This window comes from Semicossyphus pulcher, unplaced genomic scaffold (genome assembly GCF_022749685.1).
Source record: "Semicossyphus pulcher isolate SPU_LCO1_2020_fin unplaced genomic scaffold, fSemPul1.0.p SCAF_25, whole genome shotgun sequence".
In the NCBI taxonomy this organism is placed as follows: Eukaryota; Metazoa; Chordata; class Actinopteri; order Labriformes; family Labridae; genus Semicossyphus; species Semicossyphus pulcher.
This window is the reverse complement of record NW_027211699.1, coordinates 7,287,484-7,308,696: the sequence shown is the minus strand read 5'-3', so window position 1 is coordinate 7,308,696 and position 21,213 is coordinate 7,287,484. Positions and strand designations below refer to the sequence as shown.

General features: G+C 44.1%; 1 protein-coding gene across 3 annotated transcripts in view; it reads right to left on the bottom strand.

Moving 5' to 3' along the window:
- Positions 1–1,807: 1,807 nt before the first annotated feature.
- Positions 1,808–21,213, bottom strand: part of LOC138604410 (glutamate receptor ionotropic, NMDA 2B-like) — a 153,871-nt gene continuing 134,465 nt past the window's right edge. For all 3 annotated transcript variants that reach the window (XM_069676337.1, XM_069676341.1, XM_069676340.1), the window contains exons 16-17: positions 15,506–15,744; positions 1,808–9,409 (exon numbers count right to left, since the gene is read on the bottom strand). In XM_069676337.1, coding sequence (XP_069532438.1) covers positions 7,130–9,409; positions 15,506–15,744 — 2,519 coding nt within the window. In that variant the 3' untranslated portion in view covers positions 1,808–7,129. The remainder of the gene's footprint in view (positions 9,410–15,505; positions 15,745–21,213) is intronic.

Here is a 21,213-nt window from a genome sequence, read left to right as displayed (position 1 = left end):
TGTCTTTGGGATGTTTTGCATGTAACCTTCTTCAGAGGAGGTCCCGCTTGTTATTCATTCATTTAAATACATTTGCACAAAGATCCTGCTCAGTACAAGCATAATATTACACCACCAGCAACTAATAGTGAGGCCGTTGGAAGATAAATGTCCTTCTCAATGTCACTTTGATGTGATGGGTTTTCTTCATTCACTTTAATCATCTGTTCTTCCAACCTGTGCCGCTTCCCTGCCCTCAGATTATTATTATGCGTCGTGGAAGACATCTTTAATCTCAGTGTTTATCTCTCCTGGATAAATAAAAGGTATCAAAGCTGCCGGTTCCGTTTGAGCTCTTACTTTGTAAAGATCTCATCAGGTTTTGTGTACTCCAGCACAGCGATGGAGGAGAGGAGAGAGCAGCCAGAGAGAGCAGCCTGGGAGAACCCCGAGGGTGCTGGACGCCATCAGACGAGGCTGTGCGGAGCGCCAGCAGCAGAGTGGGTTGTTGAGGGGACAGACCCGGACCCAACCAATCCACCATACAGTCACCATATGGCCCCTCGTTTCCCAGGCCGGCCTCTCTTCTCCCCCCCCTTTCTCCCAGGAATTCCTGCCTTTGCTGAGAGAGAGCCAGCTCGTGTACGGAGAGATCATGGATTTGAGAGAGTGACAATAAATGAGGGTGTGAAAGAAAGCAACAAGGACAGAGAGGACCGACTTCAGTGTGTGTGTTAAAAGAGAGGAAAGAAAGAGAGGCTGTGTGTCAGCTACAGTTGGAAAACGTACTCAGAACAGAAACTGTATAAGAAGTGGACGTAGCCTGAGAGTGTGAAAATTGGAGCCAACGCAGAGGTGCCTAAAACCTGCATTATATCTAATGGCCAGCAGGGGGCGACTCCTTTAATCTTCAGGTCAAAGCTGGTGTTCTCTGTAATCAGTAGAAGCAATAATATTTGAAATTGGCGGCATAGCTGTGGAGAAAGTTGTACAAATAGCTCAGGGTTTCACTACATTCCTACAACACCCAGCGTGCATTGCGCCCCTCCCTCTGAAAGGAACGGCCCAGCGAGAGACGCTGGAGTGAAATACTACCGTTTCATTTCGAGAACATACCGGTGGATCGTCTTCAGGTCTGCAGTCTACATTTCAAACCTGACGATTCTGAACGAGACATGACATCAGAGGCGGGCGTCATAGATTCAGGGAGTGTAGTTTAGTGATCTTAGCGAGTAGTCTGGCAGAGGTTTTCCAGGACCCATTGGAGAAGCGGATAGCATCCTCCAAAGGTGCAGAGCCAAAGTCGGCATGATAGGACTGAGGTTGACCTCCGCTGAGCTAAACCTCCGCCCAATAAAGAGTCAGGGCCGATCAGACAGAACGTGTTTTAGCAGCTGGGGGCTTTTTTGTCATTGTTTTCAATGAGAGGCTTTTTGCACACTGCTTTTGTGTTGCAGAGCGCCTCACAGTTTTCCGCTCTGTGTGCCTCGTGTTTTTGGGGAAACGCTCTGAGCGCCTCGAGTTGAAAAAACTTCAACTCAAAGCAGAAAAGCGCCCGACGTCATGGCCGTTTTTTCTCATCGTCCAATCGGATAAAAGGAGAGGCGGGCCTTCTGTCAGTAGACAATATAACGGTTAGGTTATGACAGCTATGATTCAGTGGTTGATTCAACAACGAAAAAGGCAGTGCGGCGCGCCTCACTCTCTGTCTGATCGGGCCCTTCGTGTGGTGCGTTCGAGGTGTTTGTGTGTGTCTGAGAGAGAGAGAACAAAGCGTTTAAATTCAGAGGTAAACACAAAGAAGCTTAAAGACTCGTCACCATATTCGTGAAACTTATAGTTTTTTATTATTAATACTCAACACTTCATTTGTTCATCATGTACAAAGAGAAAGAATAGTCTTATTGAGCTCTTATAATCGTAGATATCAGTATTATCCTTATTAGAAGTACCTTAATGATGCTTTTTTGCAATTTTGTCATGACGTGGTTAATTCTGTTATTGAGATTACTTTGATCGTTTCCATACAAAAAAAAAAGAAGGTAAAAGTTTTCCCCGATATTCAGTATTTACACAACCTGTACAATTATTTGTTTTTGTGTCGTTTTTCTGTTCGTATGGTGTAAAAATTGTGGGATTCGTTGAAAGAAAAGGGCCACAAAAAGAGAAAAGAATGGCCAAGAATAGGATTCTGTATATCATTATGTATACAATTGATGCTATTCACATGTTTAGTCAACCCACAGTTAATTTTGTCGTCCCATGTAGATTCAGTAAAGTGTTTTCATCGACCTGTGAAATACATTTAGTAGCAACCCCTTATGTCGTTTTCACGCAGGTAAAACATCCTCGCGTGAACCGCAGGAACGATGAAGATGGAAAATATTAAACAAACAAAACTGTACACTATTTAATAGAAAAGTCTGTATGCATCAATATAAAGCAATATCAATACACGTATTAATTACACGCACACACAGATTGATCTTTAAAGTATCAGTAAACAAGTTCTGCAGTGAGTCGGGGTGAAAATCAGAAGCAGCTGAATTAAATGGACCTTCACAACCAAACAATCACAGTATGATCCTTTGTGACTCATTGATTAAATAACAAAAATATTTTAAACACCTTCAAAAACCTCAAAACGCTAAAATATTCACAGGTCAGTGTAACCGGTGCGTCGTCCCTGCAGCCGACCGTGTTATTATTTGGTCCTGCGCTCAGCTGAGGTGATCATCATCCTCCACCTTCAGGTTTTTTCCAGCCCGCTAACTTGCCGCAGCCGCTTTCTCGTGTTGTTAATATGTGACACAGTGTTTTGCTCTACGTGAACCATTTGAACAAATGTGTTGTGGCATGCTTCGTGTGCAGAGAGAGTCGGGCTGGGGACCAATTTGGCCTTGAGGGAAATAAAGACTTGTGACGAGCCGTGCTTACTCTGCATCACGGCCTGACCTGCGCACGCCGGCTGCGGAGCAGAGCAGCTGGAGGTGCTAAAGGCCTGATGATAGCATGTTTAGCACTGTGTCGGGTGCACCTTGAAGTGGCCTTTCCAATGCAGGAACAAAAAACAACAGGAACTGATGTATTGGCACATTCAGTGTACAGTAAGAGCGTGTCTGTGTGGTCACGCTCTTTATTGCAAATGAGGAGAGAAAAAAAAGACGGCTTGTGTGAAAAATATGCAAACTGAACAGAGTTTGCGCTCGCACAGATACATTTTTCACTTTTTCAATCAACCCTCGAGACAAGGAGAAAAACAGAAGAGGGATGAATTCCTCCCCCAAGGGCCGGAGAGAAGATTATAAAGACTTATTGGAACGCAGAAGAAGAGCCGGATAAATAATATCAGGCTGCATGGGGACAAAATTGCATATGTACATAACAAATTACAAATTATACTTCCTGTCTCAAACAGTGAAAACAACCAGTGCACCAAATAAATGAGAGTACAAAGCATTTAAGCGTTCGCAGCTGTCAAACATTAGCAACATGTGAGGTAAAGTAGAGCGAAAACCGTTGATTCCCCTGAAGCGTTGAGTCTGCACAAAATGAGACATGACTGAACAAATGTTGCACCTTTTAATAAGGGGTTGCACAAATGCATTTCAGCTTCAAATCCTCCGTGAGATGAAACTACACTTGTTCTGAGCTGAAGTTCTCAGCAGCATTAACAAAACGTCGACGCTGGGAAACGTCCAGCGTGCATTTGCGTGTGTTCCTATGTGTGTTTGCGTGTGTGTGTGTGCATCTTCCTTTACCACAGTGATATCTATTCCAAACATATAGAGGGAACAGGATAGGCCAGGTCGCTGATGGCTCTAAATTCTGTGTGCAATCACCGTCAGAGCCCAGGTCAAAAAAGCGGGCAACAAAAACACAAACAACTTGTAAGTTTTTAGCGAGGATTGCTGCTTAAAAATGAAGGATCACAATATACTGCCTCTATATGCAATATCATCTATGTATACATGTATTATTGTATTACATAAATGTGTAGATAATTGATCTCAAAAAGCATGAAGAATAGCTTACCTTAAAAAGAGAAAGTCTAACACAATTCAAGGGAAACTTAGCAAAGACTCCTAAAACTAAACTTTCCCCTTTGATCACCAAACGTCTACACCTACAGTAAATTATCCTCAATTTCCAACACTTTAGTGAAAATATGAAAAAGCATAATTCTTAACATAATCAGTATACTGATTGGTAAACTATCATAATTAAGTAAACATGAGATTCAAAGAAAAAGAGGTTCAATTATATCACTTATGATTAGTAATATTTGTGTCTTAACTATATTTTTGCATATTTATGTTTTTTTTTTAGTTTTTATGCGTTTTTATTGTTGTTTTGTTTATTTCTTAAATTGCTGTAAAACATATTGAAAGTTACATCCTGTCTGTCTGTTTACTGTAAAAGTGAAAAGAGTTTTAAATATATTATTTACAAGGAAAAGATTGAACATACAAATGCTGACACTGATTGATGCCCACTCCAAAGTCTGTCTTCTGCTCGTTCTTATTTCCTCGTCGCTTTCCCCCCGCTCTCCGTCCCGACGCCGCCTCGCCGACAATGGTTGACCTGAACTTTCAAAACGTGTGCGTATAAAAATTCCAGAGATCCCAATCAATTTTATTAGAAGAGTCATTCGGGGGGGGGAGGGAGGTGGATGGATCCGTTTGATTTAAGGCTAACTTGATCGCTCTCACTTTAGCGGAGTTATCGAGGGAGGGCTTTGAATTTATGAATAGTTTTCAGCAAGTTCGAGGGGGGAAAAAAACAGCTGTTATCATTCAATCGTGATTTGCTTCCACACACACACACACGCACACTCACACACACTCACGCCAGCCTATTACATCGGTGCATTAAGATGGGGGTATAAGATAAAAGTCTGCAACGACAACGATCGCACTCTACACACTCCAGCAGCTCCAATCTCAGCCAGCACTCCTGCACAATCTCCCGCAGCCCTTGAACTTCTCACACCGCCAGCTAATCAAAGATCAAACCTTTAAAATAACTAATAGAGGCTTCTTTATTCTGTACAGTAAAATGATGAGTCATCATCAGACAGCCCGGAGTCGGGGGAAGGGGGCGGGGGTGATGGGACGATAAGGCATGTCTACTGAGTGCCTGAACCTACACTGAGTAAAATGTCCTGTGCAATAAATTAAGCCTCTCCGGCTGAAAGGACTATCTACATCAGTCAAAGGAAAAAGCCGGAGAGCTTTCTCAAGATGGCCGACTTCCTGACGCCTCAGTCAGTGTTTAAGAGGACAAAAAGACATCCTCCTCAGCTCAAGCTTTTACCACCATTATTGTCCCGGGGCGACAACACTTCTCCCACACGATACATTTCAGTAACAGTGCATATATTAATCATACACAATGTCCGAACAAGACAACCCCTTCTGCATGATACTAGTGAGAGGCCGAAAGAAGTAAGTGCCCGGTGACTTTTATCATGTAACCTGAATAAAAGAAGTGGTCTAAAGGCTGCCGTGTTGTAAAGTGAGACGCATCGGTCTATCCGTGACGGTGGGACATCCTGAATACAACTGCTTCATAAAGCACAGCCCAAACTTGACATACGAAATTATTTTACGAAGTTATAAAACATCTCCAACAACATCTTGTATCCAAACCATCCGGAGCAGCAGCGTCTCGAGCCTGCTGTAAATTTTTACTGCAGTTTTGGTTCATAAACGTGAAGAAAGCGGCCTCGAAGCATGCCGGTCCGTCCTGGTGCTGCCACGTGGGGACCGCATGTAATTAGGAGGACACATCCACTGGAGACCATTAAGGCACGTCCTTCCTTTCAGTGTCTTCGGTTTCTGACGAAACTTGTTCACAGTAACACAAGTTCAGGCCAACAAAAAACTGTGTTTTTAAAGTGTGTGTGTGTGTGTGTGTGTGTGTGCACTTGATTTGTAATGTCTTGAAACAACAAATAAGGATCCGTCAGCTCTAAACGTGTCCTCAAGATCCTGTTTTTCCACAAGGAGCAAATAAATGTATGAGCATGGAGTAAAATATTCTACAGAAACCCGAAAAACAAGAGTTAAGGACTCAGTCTTTCTGGCTTGTTGGTTGAACTAAAAACAACCGTCCTGCTGCCACCGGGGGCAGTCAAGATACAACTACAGATACTAAAACAGTAGTGAAATATTTTACCAACAGAACATAAAAACAAGAAAAACTTAGTGATATCATCAGCAGTGTTATCATAATCAGAACTAACATCTTTGTTATTCACAATGTTATCAATATTATGTTGTTCTTATACCCTGTTTTTTCTATAAGAATATCTTATTATCATTCATGATTGTATTTCTCACAGCAAACAAGATCAGCTCTTTTGGCGTTAGGGATGAGGAGGAGGAGCGTGGGGCTAAGGGAAAGAGGAGAGAGGGAGAACAGAAGAGTTGCGGGACGGAGGGAGATGGACAGGCCGGGCCGAGAGAGAGAGAGAGAGAGAGAGAGAGAGAGAGAGTGAGAGAGAGAGAGGGAGAGAGAAGCACTAGTCATGTCCTGTGTCGCGGCTCTGGTAAACGTGACAATGTCTCCTTTCTGCGGTGACACAGGGCCAGATGGGCAGTTCGCTCCTCTCTCCACTCTCGCAGTCTTTCCTCATCAGCGCTCGGCGGTAGCTCTCGGACAGCCATCAAATCGCACCAGGCTCACATGTCCAGTCTCGAACTAAGACGAGGTGTCTCCAGTAACAACCAAGCGCGTTGGCTTCTGCCTCACTGGTGGATGAAATGGAGTTGAGTGCATTTGTGAGGTTAAGGGGGGAGGGTTAATTGGACTCTGTTTTGACATAAAAGTAGAGTTGCTTTGGCCAAATCTGAGAGAGGGTTTACATCCCACTCCTCCCCAGAGTGTCCTGATTTTTAAACAGAGCTTCTTGCAAAATCAAGACTGTTTTATCTTTCCCCCTTTCTCTTCTATTTCAAAGTCTCAACCTCATTTCTCCCTCTAGCTTTCTCCTCTTTAACCTCATCTTGATGTCCCAATATGGGCTAAGGGTTGCAGTGTGTGGACAGTGTCTTTAAAATCATCCCTGATCTCCTTACACTACATGACTCTATTCCTCTCCACCCTTCCCTCTCGCCAGCGTCCGCTCCTCCTCCCCCTTATTGTCTCACACGTCAGACTCAATGCTGGAGAGTTTCTCGTACACATGGCCATTGCTTCCGTTGAAGGGACGAGGGGGTCCAACACCCAGCATGGAGCCATGGTGGTTCAGTCCCCCGAGGCTGAGCTCTTTCTGGAACCGGGGGGCCACGTTTGACATCACCCCAGCCGTGGCAGATGCTGGAAGATATGACGTCGTGCTCATCTGGCTCCTGAAGTCACTTCGGCTGTTTTTGGCAACTTGTTGCTGCTGCTGCTGCTGTTGCTTTTTCATGTAATATTGTTTGGCTCCGTGCATCAGACACTGGTCGTCGCCAAAGGTGGGTATAAAGGGGTTTTGGTTTACCCTGTCGGGGTAAAGAGATTTTGATAAAGAGAACGCCGCCCCACCTCCTTCCATCAAAGACCTATCCCTGTCTCTCATGTCTCTCTCTCCAATGGAGCGGCGGTGGAGTCCATCCCCGCCTCTAAACAGGCCGAACGGTGAGCCGGGTCCTTTCCGGCTCTCACCTCCATAAAACAATGGGTCCCTGTCTCTTTCCCTTTCTCTTTCCGAGCCCCCGTGACGCTCAAATATGTGTGCGAAGGGGCTGGTGCCCTCCATGTAGCGTTCCTTCTCCTTTAAACTAACACTCCTGGGTGGGGGCAACATCCCTCCCATACCTGGGCCACCCATACCTCCACCTCCTCCAAGACCAATCAAACTTCCCATTCCGCCTGACTCTTCTTTCTGAAGGTCGACAAACGCGTCATAAGAGTGCTGTCGCCTAAGCGGTTTGCCGAATCCTCCACCCTTCCTCCTCTGCTGGCCCTGAGGTTGAGCCTGAGGGCCTGCGCCCATACCTCCCCCTCCTCCACCTTTTCCTCCCCCCATCTGTTCCAAGAGGTGGTTGTTGTCCTCGCTGATATCGTAGAGGTTTCCTGTCTGTTTTTTACAGCCCTCGCAGCGCATGCAGGTTGCAGAGCTGGGGCGGCTGTTTCCTCCACCTCCCGAGGTGCCGCAGCTCATACCACCATACCCACTTCCATGAATGGACATCTGTTTGCCCCCTCCCCCGCTCGCTCGACAGTTCCTGCACTCCCACTCTCCTCCTGCCAGCCCAGATCCTCCACCGCTCTTAGGATCTGACTTTTTGGGTTTGCTCTTAAGAAAATCATCCACTGGAACCAGGGTGGTGCAGGTCGGCACTCCTCCATCTCTACTCCCAGGGCCCTCTGTTAGGTCCACATGTTCCCACTGAGGGACTCCCTCTTTGGGCCGAAACTGGTCCAAATAAAAATCCCTAACGCTCTCCTTTTCTCTGAAGATATAGGAGTTCCCCTCGCTGTTTCCACCTGCACTTACGCCTCTTTTCCGTTCAGAGGGCAAAAGCGGCGGAGAGGATGCACGGTGGCCGTGGTAGTGGTGGTGGCTGATGTGGTAAGGTTTCCTCCTGTAGCCCAGCTCGATTTCGTCCAGCTCCCGTCTGGACTTGGCAGAGGCCGGCCTCTTTTTCAGGCTATCACGGTACTGTTTGCGTTTCTTGGCATTACCCTCCAGATTTCCATATGTTACTGTGTGCGTGGAAATGTCGGACACATCTGAGCGAATATTCCCATCCTCATCTCCTCTAACTCCGCAGTAGTTATGTCCAGGGATGTATGTGGAACTTGAGGCACCTCCCTTGAAGGAAAACTTCCCGTACAGGTCCGGCAGACCTCCCTTAAAGCTCTGGCCTGAGGGAGGGGTCTGTCCGGACAGCAGGTCAAACTTGCTCATGTTTCGGTGGGTCAGTGCTGCGCAGGGTTGGGTGGTGAAAATAGGAGCCACCCCTCCACCAAGGCTGTCACAGTCGAACATGCCACCCTCCAGAGAACTCGCACTACCCAAACTAGGGGGCCTGTTGGGAGGAGGTCCGCTGAGCCCTAGTGTTGAACCATGGTGGTGAAGGTAGTGATCCTGGTACAGATTACTGTCCTTCAGGTGGAGGTTGCCAAACGTCCTCTCCACCTCGCTGATGTAGTCGCTGAACATGTTGTCTTCTGGTATGTAGGGGGGCTTGCAGTCCGAGTGACCCGCCAAGCTACGCCGGTGTTCAGAGATGTCGTAAACAGAAGATTCCCGTCGGATGAAGTCTAGCGCGCTGTGTGGGGAGCCGTTTACCCCCGACAGGGAGGCCATGTTTTTGGCGGTGCGTAAGAGGCGCATGATGTTGGAGTGGGTGTTGTTCATGGTGGCTGATGGGGAGTTCAGTGCAGAGCTGCTCTTCTCCTCAATCTGCACCCCGTGGATACAGCTGTAGATGCCCTGTAAGCGAGAGACACAACAACAGGGTGAACTTTTTGAGAGAACATTGTATCCTAAGCTCACATGACTGCAGTTGTTCAGACATTTATATTGTACCTTGAACACCTTGCTTTGTTCTTTGTTATGATTATTTTTACGGCCATTTGTGTTTATTTGAGAGGACAGCTGACACGCACCGGGTCAGAAATATCCCAGAGACAGAAGAGTCTGGTCCATTTGGGTTTGGTCGTTTTGGATCCATGAGGACCCCTTCCTTTAAAGGCCTAAGCGTTTTTTTGCGCTGGCAAATATCAGAGCGCTTCTCACCGGCGCTCACTGTTGCTAGGTTATGAAAGTTGTCTGGTAGCACTTCCGCTTCCCTTGGAGCTGGCAGATAAGTCTGTTTTGCGTATGCTTCATATTTGCTTTTATTCAAGTAAATTTAATTAAGAAAACGTAAACAAACACATGTCCTGGCATTAGCAGCGGCTCTAGACTTGGAAATTGTACCCTCGGAAAAAACGAAAGGATTACGCCTGGATCCCACAGGATCCGTGTCCGGCGTGTTCTGTCTGCGCCGCGGTTCTGGTCCGTCAGACGGTGCGAGCCCTCACCCACAGGAAGCGTGTCTGATCCGCAGCGGAGCAGTGCGCTGGCCCAAGCAGCTGGATTCGCGGGATCACAAGATCGCGGGACAACTACGTTATTAAAAGTGTTCATTTTTTTCAAGATTTCGGCGTGTTGTTGTTATGAAAATGGAAAAAACGGGAGTCTGTACCAGTCTGAACATGGTGTTTTATTTTGAAATGACAGGATGCTGTATGCTGTTTTCATGTGTGACTTCCTGCTTGGAACGATCTGCTCTGTTCGCCGGAGACGGACCGTGGCGCGTGCTGTGGAATCACGAGCATTGACTTGAACGGGCCGGAGACGGATCCTGTGGAATTTGAGGATTAGCTTCTCCTCCGCCATTGTTGTTGACAAAGTTGATGTAGTAAGTCCCGCCCCTTCTTAATTTTGATTGGGCGGTGAGGGAGAAGTGACATAAACAAGTGTGGCGTGGTCCCCCCCTTTATACCTTGCTCAATAAAGTGTATACATACAGATTATAGTATGTTAAAACACTGGCTGGTGTGAGACCCAGTGACAGTGCAAGAGAGACCCAGAGAGGATAGTGTAGCTGGATGGTTTTGATGATTGATAAAGGCAAAAGGGGCTAATAAAACCCCTCGGGTCCTGCTGGTCAATACCTTTAATCAATGTGATTAGAATTCAGCTGAACAATATCCTCCGGCAGTTATTAAACACCTCAGTTCCACTACCCCTCAACGCCAACGGCCACATAACAATCCCCATCGAAGAGAAAGGCCAAGCCAAGGAGACACTGCCTAAGCGCCACAGTGACAGAAAGATAAACTGCCCCATTTGCATTCTGTGATGTACGATACAATACTCAGATAAAAATGGATGCACAGAGGAGAGCAAAGCAGGCATGACAGATGGGGACGGTGGAGGATCAGATCAATTGCGAACAATGATTTTACCCAGTTTTTCTGGACGTTTGTTGATGACTATGGAAATAAAAGGATGTTTAGGACACTGTTAAGGAGCAAAGATCAGCCGCCCTCCAGCCTGCTTCGCCACTGCAGAGGTCAGGCCTCTTTTAGAAGAGGGTAAGGGTCAGCCGGCTGTCAAATATCCTCCGCTGTTAAGCTACGACTCCTCCCAGCCTCCTCCGTTTATCCGCTGATATGACTCGTTGACCCTCACTTCTCCTTCCCCCGGCCACATGTTTCTGCTTGTTAATTGCCTGCATTGCAGCAAAAAAAAAAGGGCCTTCATCCCTCATTCCCGGTTTATAGATAATGTTATTGCTTCTTTCAATTTCACAGTCTGTTAACAGCCAAGTATGTAAAGCTTGACGGTGGGTAAAAGCAAGAGAGGTTAGCATAAATACAAAATGACTCAACAGTATTTGAGAAATATGGGATTTGGATGGGAATCTTAAATGTATACGCCCACCTGCTTGGTTTTTTTTCCCCACTTAGAGGCATCTTTCAATGTTTATCTGCTCCTTCTCTGTCTCATCTGTGTTTCTCTTTTCCATCTGTCTGTTTATATAATTTGTCATCACTTCATCTCCTTTCCTCCAACAATAATTCTTCCTTTATTGTCCTGATTACACCCCACCTGCTGCCAAATCTGTCACATCTTCCCTCCCATGACATCTATTACATCACCCTGTCTGGATTTTTCCAGAAGCATCCACTTTAATCTCTGGATGATGACCATGCTCCATTAGGTTTTCACCCGTGTAGACGGCGAGGTAGGCGACGGGGGCGACGTTGGGATGAAAATTGTGTGGGTTTTTTAAGCTCTTTCTCGCAGCAACAACCAGGTGCATCAAGGTAATGCTGTAGTGCATCAAATCCTGGACAGTTAACAAAGTGATTGCTGCTTCATATTCAACAGCACATTTTGTGTACTCCACATGCCCACATAATGTAACAGTTGGCAGATTGCTGCTACAGTAGCTGATTATTTGGGTTACGCGTGTGAATAGCAATAACTGTGGCCTCAGGGTTTGTAGGAATTTTCAATCCACCGGGGGCTCACAGCAAAATCTATAAGTGATTACACCGGTACAGGGAGGCAGGAAATCAACAAATAGCCAGCTGCAGCCTATGTAGGAACGCATACAGAGTGCCTACTGTACATACAGCGGCTTATAATTTAATTCTGCCTGCGTGGTTTAGGTGTGAGGTGCTAAATGCAAATGACATGATGTGATGCGCGGGCTGCGGACGGAGGAGTGATTAAACCTCTAATACATTTACTGTTCTGAAGTCATTAGAGGCTTTTTAAATCGATATAATTCATTTGTTTCAGTGTTGCAGGTGGGACCCGGGAGGAGCAGGTAGCCAGGGGAGAGCCCTAACCCCCCCCTCAGGAGGGAGGGCACGCAAACCGACCGTGACGCCACGTGACTCCTCCGAACCGTGACAGATGTCTCATTTTTTACACCGCCGAGCTTAAATGTTAATTGCGGCAATAACAATAAAGTTTATTGGATTATGCTGTGAAATTAAAAAAGCGGAATCAATCTGAGCGGCGGAGCAGGGCGAAGAAAAGAGAGCGAAGACATGGCCGAGGACAGAGAGAGAGAGAGAGAGAGAAACACTCCAGTAAATGAGACGGAGACGATATGAGGCTGTGGCCGACGATTGTGGAAAAGATAATAAACTGTAATTTCCACTGTTGCTGTTTTGCAATGCAACAGCTCTGTGCTACATATGCAAATAAACACTCACGATGACTGTTTCCCCTGAATATTTTAACATACTGAATCATCGGGCTGTATTTGTGGACACACGGTGCTCATTTATGTCGCAGCAAAGACAGAGGTGATTCTCCGTAAATGAATGCAATCACTGAATGTTACACAAACATAATTGCTTTCAGATCCTGGTCACATACAAACTGTAATGATGTAATAATCAAGAACAACAACGGGCAGCCTGTCTGTGGAAATGAGAAGTCGACTGACATTTTTTTACGCTCCTTCTACACATACAAACAAGGAGACGGCAACGACGTAAAATTAACAGCATACAAAATAATCAAAGTTGGGCACTGGAGCGGAATATTAGAGCACAGAGGGGAAAATGTTGCGTTGTGTTTGAGGCACAGGCAGCAGAGAGCAGCGGTGTGTGTGGCTCCCTGCTGTAAATTAGCCACGTGGTTTAGCCCTGCAGCGGTTCACCTTCAGAGACACACAGTGAATTACACCGAAGCCATGTCAAAACAATTGGAATGCAAATCAAATACCCCCGGGGGTGACTTTGGTCCCTGTGGGATCCAGTAATCTACACTCACCGGTTCTGTGGCTGATTTTTGTTGAGTGGAATATTGATTTTGGCTCAACATTTCGCAAATATTTACCCGGTGGACGTCAGGAAGGCCGAAACAGAATAAAAACGCTCCTGTGTCTGTGTTTGTGCGGGGAGATTTTGGATTGGGTCGGTCATGTAGGATAAAAGCTCAGAGGAGCAGCGCAAGGGAGAGGAGACAAATCTCTTCTGAGATCAGAGGAGGAAAACAAACACACCTGCATTCTTTCTGTAACCAGCCGATCCTCCAGAGAGATATTTTAGTTTCGTCTGGACATTTTATTGAGAGCTAATCTTTTCGGTTTCCATCAGGACGTCGTCATTTTTAACTGCTTTTAAAACTAAACGCTATTCTAAATGATTCCTTTCTACAATCAGACTTCTAGATGCTTGGTTTTATATCTGAGTGAGAGCTGCGTCCATAGCAACGGTTACCTCTGTAGGCCTTCTTAAGACGACCTGAGCCAGCTGTTATCACTCACATTAAATGAATTTCTTCTCATGGTGAAGTAAGACACGGTGTTCTGTCTCTTATCCGTCAGAGACTATTTCTTTTCCATTCACCGTCTTTAAACTCCGCCGTATCCCGTACTGTGTTCTGTTTAGTGTTTACTTCATGTTTGTAGATCTCTCTGTCGTAGCTTCAGTTGTTGAGTCTTTTAACCTTCATTGCTTTCTCTCTGCTGTTTTGTCTCTTTTCTTTTTCCCCCTTCTGTAAACACCGACGTCAAATTTACCTGACTTCTTTCAGTGGATTGATACGATTACAGTTAGCCCTCTGGGTTGTGTGATAAGAGATGAATCCTTAGCAACGGTCTGTTCTTCATAGCAACGGTCTGTTATCGAAAAATTGTTTAAAAAAAAGTTGGACTAATAAACTTGTTGTATTGATTTGATTGATTGAGAATTATAACCTATTTGGAGTTTTGTTAAAAATTAAAAATTCTGGTGAGAAATTGAAGCTGCTTGTTGTTGAATTTCTGTTTGGGTATCAATCTCTACCGCTCTATCTCTAACTATTCTTTGTTCATCTTTTACTCCACACGTCTTTCCTTTTTATTCACACAATGTTGTGTATACTATTATTGTGTCTTTACTTTTTGTAAAGCACTATATGAAGTTAGAATCGTGACCTGACAAGGGACTGCGGATGAAAATTAGCATCTAAGCTAACTCTGATTAGCATCAAATGGCAACATTTGTGTTTAATGTTGTACATGTTGCCTTTACAAGTAAAACAAACAAATAAAAATAGACTTTGTAAGACTGGATACGCTCTACACAAATAAACTTTGTTATTATTATTGTTTGACCTTTGATCTCAACTTAGAAAAGAATAAACAAAAGGATTTATTCTGCACGATATGATGAAAAACTGCTGTTTTTATTCCAACCTGAGAAACTGCTGACAATAAGTTAGTCGGGAATTATGTTTGTTTATAAGATGGATCTTGTTTGCGGCTATTACAAGATAATGGTAACTGATTCAGAGTGGTCTAACAGTATTAAAAGTGATGTATTAACTGTTTCTGATTAGCATTACACGGGTAGTTGTCTGACGGAAGCGATTCACAGCAGCTGTGGAGCATGTGTTTACATTTCACAGCGAGTGGTACGTTAGCCGATTAAAGGAGGTCGGATGAGGTTTTTAGTTAGAGAACACTGCACATGCACCACATCCATGAGCCGACATCAACACAAACTGAAAGTACATGTGCTTTACGTTAGCCACAATTAGCTTCTGGTTACGCACGACCAAGAGAGGCTTTAGCAGCAGGAGCAGAGGCCGGGGTGCATTTTATCGCTTATTTGCAATTGTGAGGGGAAAACTGTAGTCTCTCTTCGTTTAAAAGTCACATTGTCTCATTTTAAACATTAAAAAGGTCGTCTTTGTAAGAAAGATACAAAACATGGCTGAGTAGTTGCATAACTTTGCGAGGAAATTGCCCTTTATTTATCAGAGCTACTGCAAAATTTACGATGTGGGCCAGCAGGTAGCAAAGCACTATCTTACTGGGCTTTTGCATGATTTTGATGATTGGAAACAGGAGCACAATGTAGGACGAGTTAGCTCCAAAGTGCTGGCTCTGCCTCGAACAAAATATATTGGCAATTTGAATCTGTCAATCAGAATATCTGTGAAGAAGTACAAGTGAGTAAATCTTCTTCCTGTGTGTTTCCATACTAATCCAGACAAAACTCTATTTTCTTGTGATTCCTGTCTCACCCTGCTGATGGAGAACACGAAGCCGGGCTGGCCGGAGCAGACGCCCATGAAGCAGAAGCGCAGCTGCCAGTAGAACCAGTGCTCGCAGATGAAGGTGATGAGCGACAGAGCCATGGCGGCGCCGAGCATGTAGAAGACGCCGGCCATGTTGTCCACGTCAAGCTGGCTGGACATCACCTCGTTCTTCTCGTGGTGGCAGATTCCCGTCAGCCACAGGGACTCCAGCTCCTCCATCTCACCTGTATGGGGAAGATGTGATGACACGTGGGGGAGGAGAGAGAGGAGAGAGGGCGAACAGATTGTAAGAGGAGGGAAGGAGTTAATGGAGAAAAACACAAGAAGGAAGCAGGGAGGAGGCGAGGAAATGGACAGAAGAAGAGAAGGAGACGAGACAGAGCGCAGGGGCACGATGACGACATGTGAAGAAGTGTTTTTATAATTTGCAGGGGAATTGAAATAAGAAAATTGGTGTGAAAAAGTGGGAAGGAATGTAAAATAAAAAGGCGAGAGAAGGATGTGATGAAATAACAGGACGGGTATTGGAGGACACGAGGGATGGAGAGATGATGCAACAATAGAAGAGAGGAGGGAAGATGGCGGGCAGGCGGGGGAGAAAGGGGGGGTCGGGGGAGTTAGAAAGTGAAATACAGCTTTGAATTTTGCAGAAGGCTTCATTGCAGGCAGGAACAGAGACATCACTGGTCACATGATAATTAGAGTGATGTTTTCTGGACTCTTTTCTGCTAATATTTGTGTCTAAAAGTGCTTAAAAAGAAATAGGGAGTCAACGTGTGCAGGAATTTATGCAAATTGTTGAATGTGTTTGCATACGAATGCATGTGCATGTATGGATATTTGTGTGTGTGTGTGTGTGTGTGTGTGTGTGTGTGTGTGAGAGAGAGAGTTGCTGGTCCCTGAGCTTCTGGTCTCTTTTGTGGGTCACCTTCTGTTTCATCACGAGCTGCTCTCTATCAAAGCCGACTGTGGCAGGGCAGGCGTCGCTTAATTAATCATACATTCAGCCGCTGTCGCTGCACGTCAGCGCGACTCCGGAGCACTGGCTGGCCTCTGAGCATCAATGAGAAGCTCAGCAGCATACAAACTCAGGGAGATGCAGGGCCCACACACACACACACACACACACACACACACACACACACATGCATGCAAATATGCAGATGGAATCATACAGCGTCCCAAAGTCGAGGCTGCTGAGAAACTGAGTGTGAACGGCAACCATTGGCAGCAGTTGTGAAGTGAAAGTGGCTTAAATCATGACCGGAGCATTTCAAGTAGATAACTTTGTTTTTTAAACAGGCCAAGCAGAGGTTTTATCTCAGAAACTTTAAATGTCTTCTTTTCTTTTGAAAAAAAAGTCTCCCGTTTCTGTTTCTGCCGAAGTGCTTTTATTTTGGCGGGTATAGTGAAGGTTTGTTGGATAGCTCACGGTGGAAAGTCGAAGCATTGTGAGGGAATGCAACAACTGTTTCTGGAGGGGATTCAAATCCAGGTCATCATAGATAGAAGTGTTTGTAAAGCAGCTTTTATTGAACTTTCTTACGTTTCTGAATGTGTTTCAGCAGGTTAAAGCTACAAATTTGGCTGTGATGATTAATTAATGCTGGGGACACACCAACTATGGTTTTATGGAGTAATCAAAGTAGTGTAGACTTGCTGGCAAACTCCTAAAATATTCCTTTTCATAACTACCAACAGCTAGTCTCAGGTTTGTTACTATGGCTACTCTGACATGTCTTATTGTCTCCTGTAAAAAGGCTTTTTAAAACAGAAGATACATTGATTGGACATTTAGGTTCATTCTTGGCACGACAAACTTTTCAGGGGTTTTAACCATTTTCACACGGCGGCCATTTTCCTCTGACATTAAGCTCAGGGGGGGAAGTTAAATAACTTAGGGGATCCTACAAATGACTCATTTCGGTGCATCTGGATTGACAAGCAACTGATAACACAGGGATAGTGAAAGTCATGAGAGACAACTGACCATATTTCTACTTATTTGATGACCTGGTAGCTGTTGAACAACAGCTAACGTTAGCATTCAACCACTTCTCAGCTGATATTACTGTTTGATATTGTGTCCTACTTATACAGTGTAGTTTTACACGATACAAATGGAAAGGTGTAAATTCCTAGCTATCAGGAATGTTAGCTAGCTAGCTGTAAATAAGTGAATATCAGGCCATGTCTCAAGTTAACATATTTAATAACCTGTTAGCTAGTGTTGGACAGCAGCTAACAATAACATTCAACCACTTTCTAGCTAATATTACTGTTTGATTGTGTACTACTTGTACAGTGTACCCGCTACAAATAGAAAGGTGTAGATCCCTAGCTAATGGTAATGTTAGCTAGCTAACCGTAAAGAAATGAATATCAGGCCATGTCTCAAGTTAAAACAAGATATTTGATGACCTGTTAGCTAGCGTTGGGCAGCAGCTAATGTCAGCATTCAACCACTTCTTTGCTAACATTGCTGTTTGTGTACTACTCAAGTGTACACGATACGAATGGAAAGGCATACATTCTTAGCTAACAGTGATGTTAGCTAACTGTAAAGAAGTGAATATCAGACCATATACCAAGATAAAAAACATTGTTTAATAACCTGTTAGCTAGTGTTGGACAGCAGCTAACGATAACATTCAACCACTTTCTAGCTAATATTACTGTTTGATTGTGTACTACTTGTAAAAATAGAAAGGTGTAGATCCCTAGCTGATGGTAATGTTAGCTAGCTAACTGTAAAGAAGTGAATATCAGGCCATGTCTCAAGTTAAAACAAGATATTTGATAACTTGTTAGCTACTGACAGCTTATTAAGAACAGCTAGCATTAGCACTCAACCAATTACCTTTAGCTAGGAATCTGTCATATTAATAATAAACTGTCTAGTAAGTAGTTGAATGCTAATGTTAGCTGTTGGATTTTGCTAGCTTTGACTAACATTACAGTCTCTGCTATCACTACACTGTTGTTTGTGTTTGTAGTGTGATCATTTTCTTGAGTTTTGGGGGGCTAATTTCTTGGAAATGAAGCCTGGCGTGAAAAGACTTAGCATGTCTTTTCATCTTTCAACAAACTTTCTATCCAACATCAAATCAGAAAAATCCCCAATCAAATCCGCTGCTTCCTTTTCACAACAGCTGTGGCATATTTTTTTACTCGGGCCTGCGTCAAACTACTCAGACTCCCTTCCAGCCTTCGCACCAGGGCACCGGGCCCTCCACGTGAGTCTGGGCACTTTCTAGGCCACCAGGAGGGGACAGGACGGCGAGGCGGGGCGCAGTGACATTGGGATCCTGAGAGAGGTGAGACGAGGTGGACTGGATCCTGTATGACGACCCACATTTATACACGCATAAATACACTCTGCTCACACTAAAAGATAAAGAGCTTCAATCAATAAGTGAAAAACAATACTCGCTGAACACTCTCTGACTTGTATGTAGGCTGATAAAAATAAACCTGTGTCATAAATAGTCAGATTCTCTTCACCTCTCTCTCTTTATCTCACACACACACACTTCTCGCTTACACACATCGGCCCTTTCATTCTCAGAGGCCTGACCCATATTCACATGCACGCACACACACAAACTCTGGCACTCATGCACACACAGAGTTGAAATACACCAGGAGCTATGTTGGCACCCCTAACTGGGACGCAGTATAGCGGGCCCCCGGAGGGCCCTTGGTTCAGGACCCCAACAACACGCTGGAACATGCCCAAGTAAACTAGCTACAACACACACACACACACACTTACACACACGCCAAACTTCCCAGTCTGAAATGAGCTGTATATCAAACAGGACATGGTGTAAATGAGAGTGTAAAGTCGATAAACTCTGCTATCAGCCGCCGTCTGTGACACTCTGACTTGTTTACGACGAGGAGTTTTTGCTTGAAAACCATAAAACACATACAGTGCGGGTTAGGAATGGACAGTTTGAACACATTTCATTTCATTCCCGGCTCGTTCTGAGGCTCATTAATGCTCCGGCTCGAGTGTTTCAGAAGAACAAGCCCTGGAGAGCTTGGACAGTCTCCCATAAAAGGCAAGCGTGATCATAAAGCACAGAGCCCCCAAGGTGGAGCTCAATCGAACCTTATATTCCTGGCAGCGCTGTCTTACCTCTTCTGCCTGTTCTTGATATATATAAGGATGAACCAAGTGCACATTCGACTTGTAGAGCAAATAAATCCAAAAATCGTTCTCTCAGACTCCAAAATTCCTTAAAAAACTTTTATTATCTCGTCCCTCTTTCAGAAAACCCTACATTTCACTGCCTGAGATGCTTACAACGTTTGTATTTAGGGTAAACGTTGTAATTAGTGTATTTTACGATAACATACAGTATATAAGAAGTAACTGAGCCACTGTTATTTCTCCCTGAGGCACAGCCTGAGGCAAGGTCTGTTCACAGCACATCGGTGGGTAAATCAGGCACCTTGAATTAGCTCCTAAAGGATATTTCAGGTTTATGACAACTTGGAAATATTTTCAGATGTTCGAGCATTAGATCGAATCGAATTTGGTCTGTTTTTCCTTCTGATTTTGTTGGAAATTCCAAAGTTCTTGTTAAATCTTCTCACTCAGTGTGCCATTTCTGCTATGGTGTACTACTTGCTCTGTTTTGTTTCGTCCTGTCATGTTGTTTGTGGTTGTCATTGGTATGTGCTTCTCTGTTTACATGTTGATTGTTTTTATTGTTTTATTTTATTTTGTTATTAGTACGACTGTGAATGCAGCTAAATGTTAGCAGAAAGAGTCCAAGACAGATTTCCTTATGGGGACAATAAAGTGTATCGTATTATATCATATCATACCGTATCATACCTTATTGTGTCGTATCGCTTCGTATCATATCTAATCATATCATATCATTTTGTATCGTATCATATCATATTGTACACCGTATCATACCGTAATGTATCGTATCGCAACGTATCGCTTTGTATCGTAACTCATCCTATCATATCGTTTTTTATCGTATCGTATCGCTTTATACCGTTTCGTATCATTTTGTATCATTTCGTATCATACCGTATCGTTTTGTATCGTTTGTATCATTTTGTATTACATCGTATTGTATCGTATCACTTTGTATCACATTATTTTGTATCGTAACGTATTGTATCGTTTCGTATCATTTTGTATTGCTTTGTTTTGTATCGTATCGCTTTATATCGTTTCTTATCATTTTGTATCATTTTGTATCATTTTGTATTGTATCGTATCGTTTTGTATCGTATCATTTTGTATCGTATCGTATAGTATCGTTTCGTTTTATATTGTACAATACCGTATCATACTGTAATGTATCGTGTCGTATCGTATCGTGTCGTATCGTATCGTTTTGTATCGTATCGCTTTGTATCGTGTCGTATTGATTAGTGATTTAATTTCTTTGCTCAAGAAATAGTCAGATTCTACAATTGGAAGAGCATAGCATTGGTTTACTCTTTAGCTTTGTTAAAATGAGCCCACTGAGCTGACCTGAACATTTCCACTGATGCTGAAGTGACGCAAGGTGAACAGGACCAATCAAATCACTGAAGCACCTGACTGAGATTTCTGCCTGAAACTGTCAAAGTCTGCCGCCTTTTACTTTCCATTAACACGTGTTTAAAAACTGCCACAGTCCATATCGTGTTCTGTATGGTGATTGTTTAATCTCTTG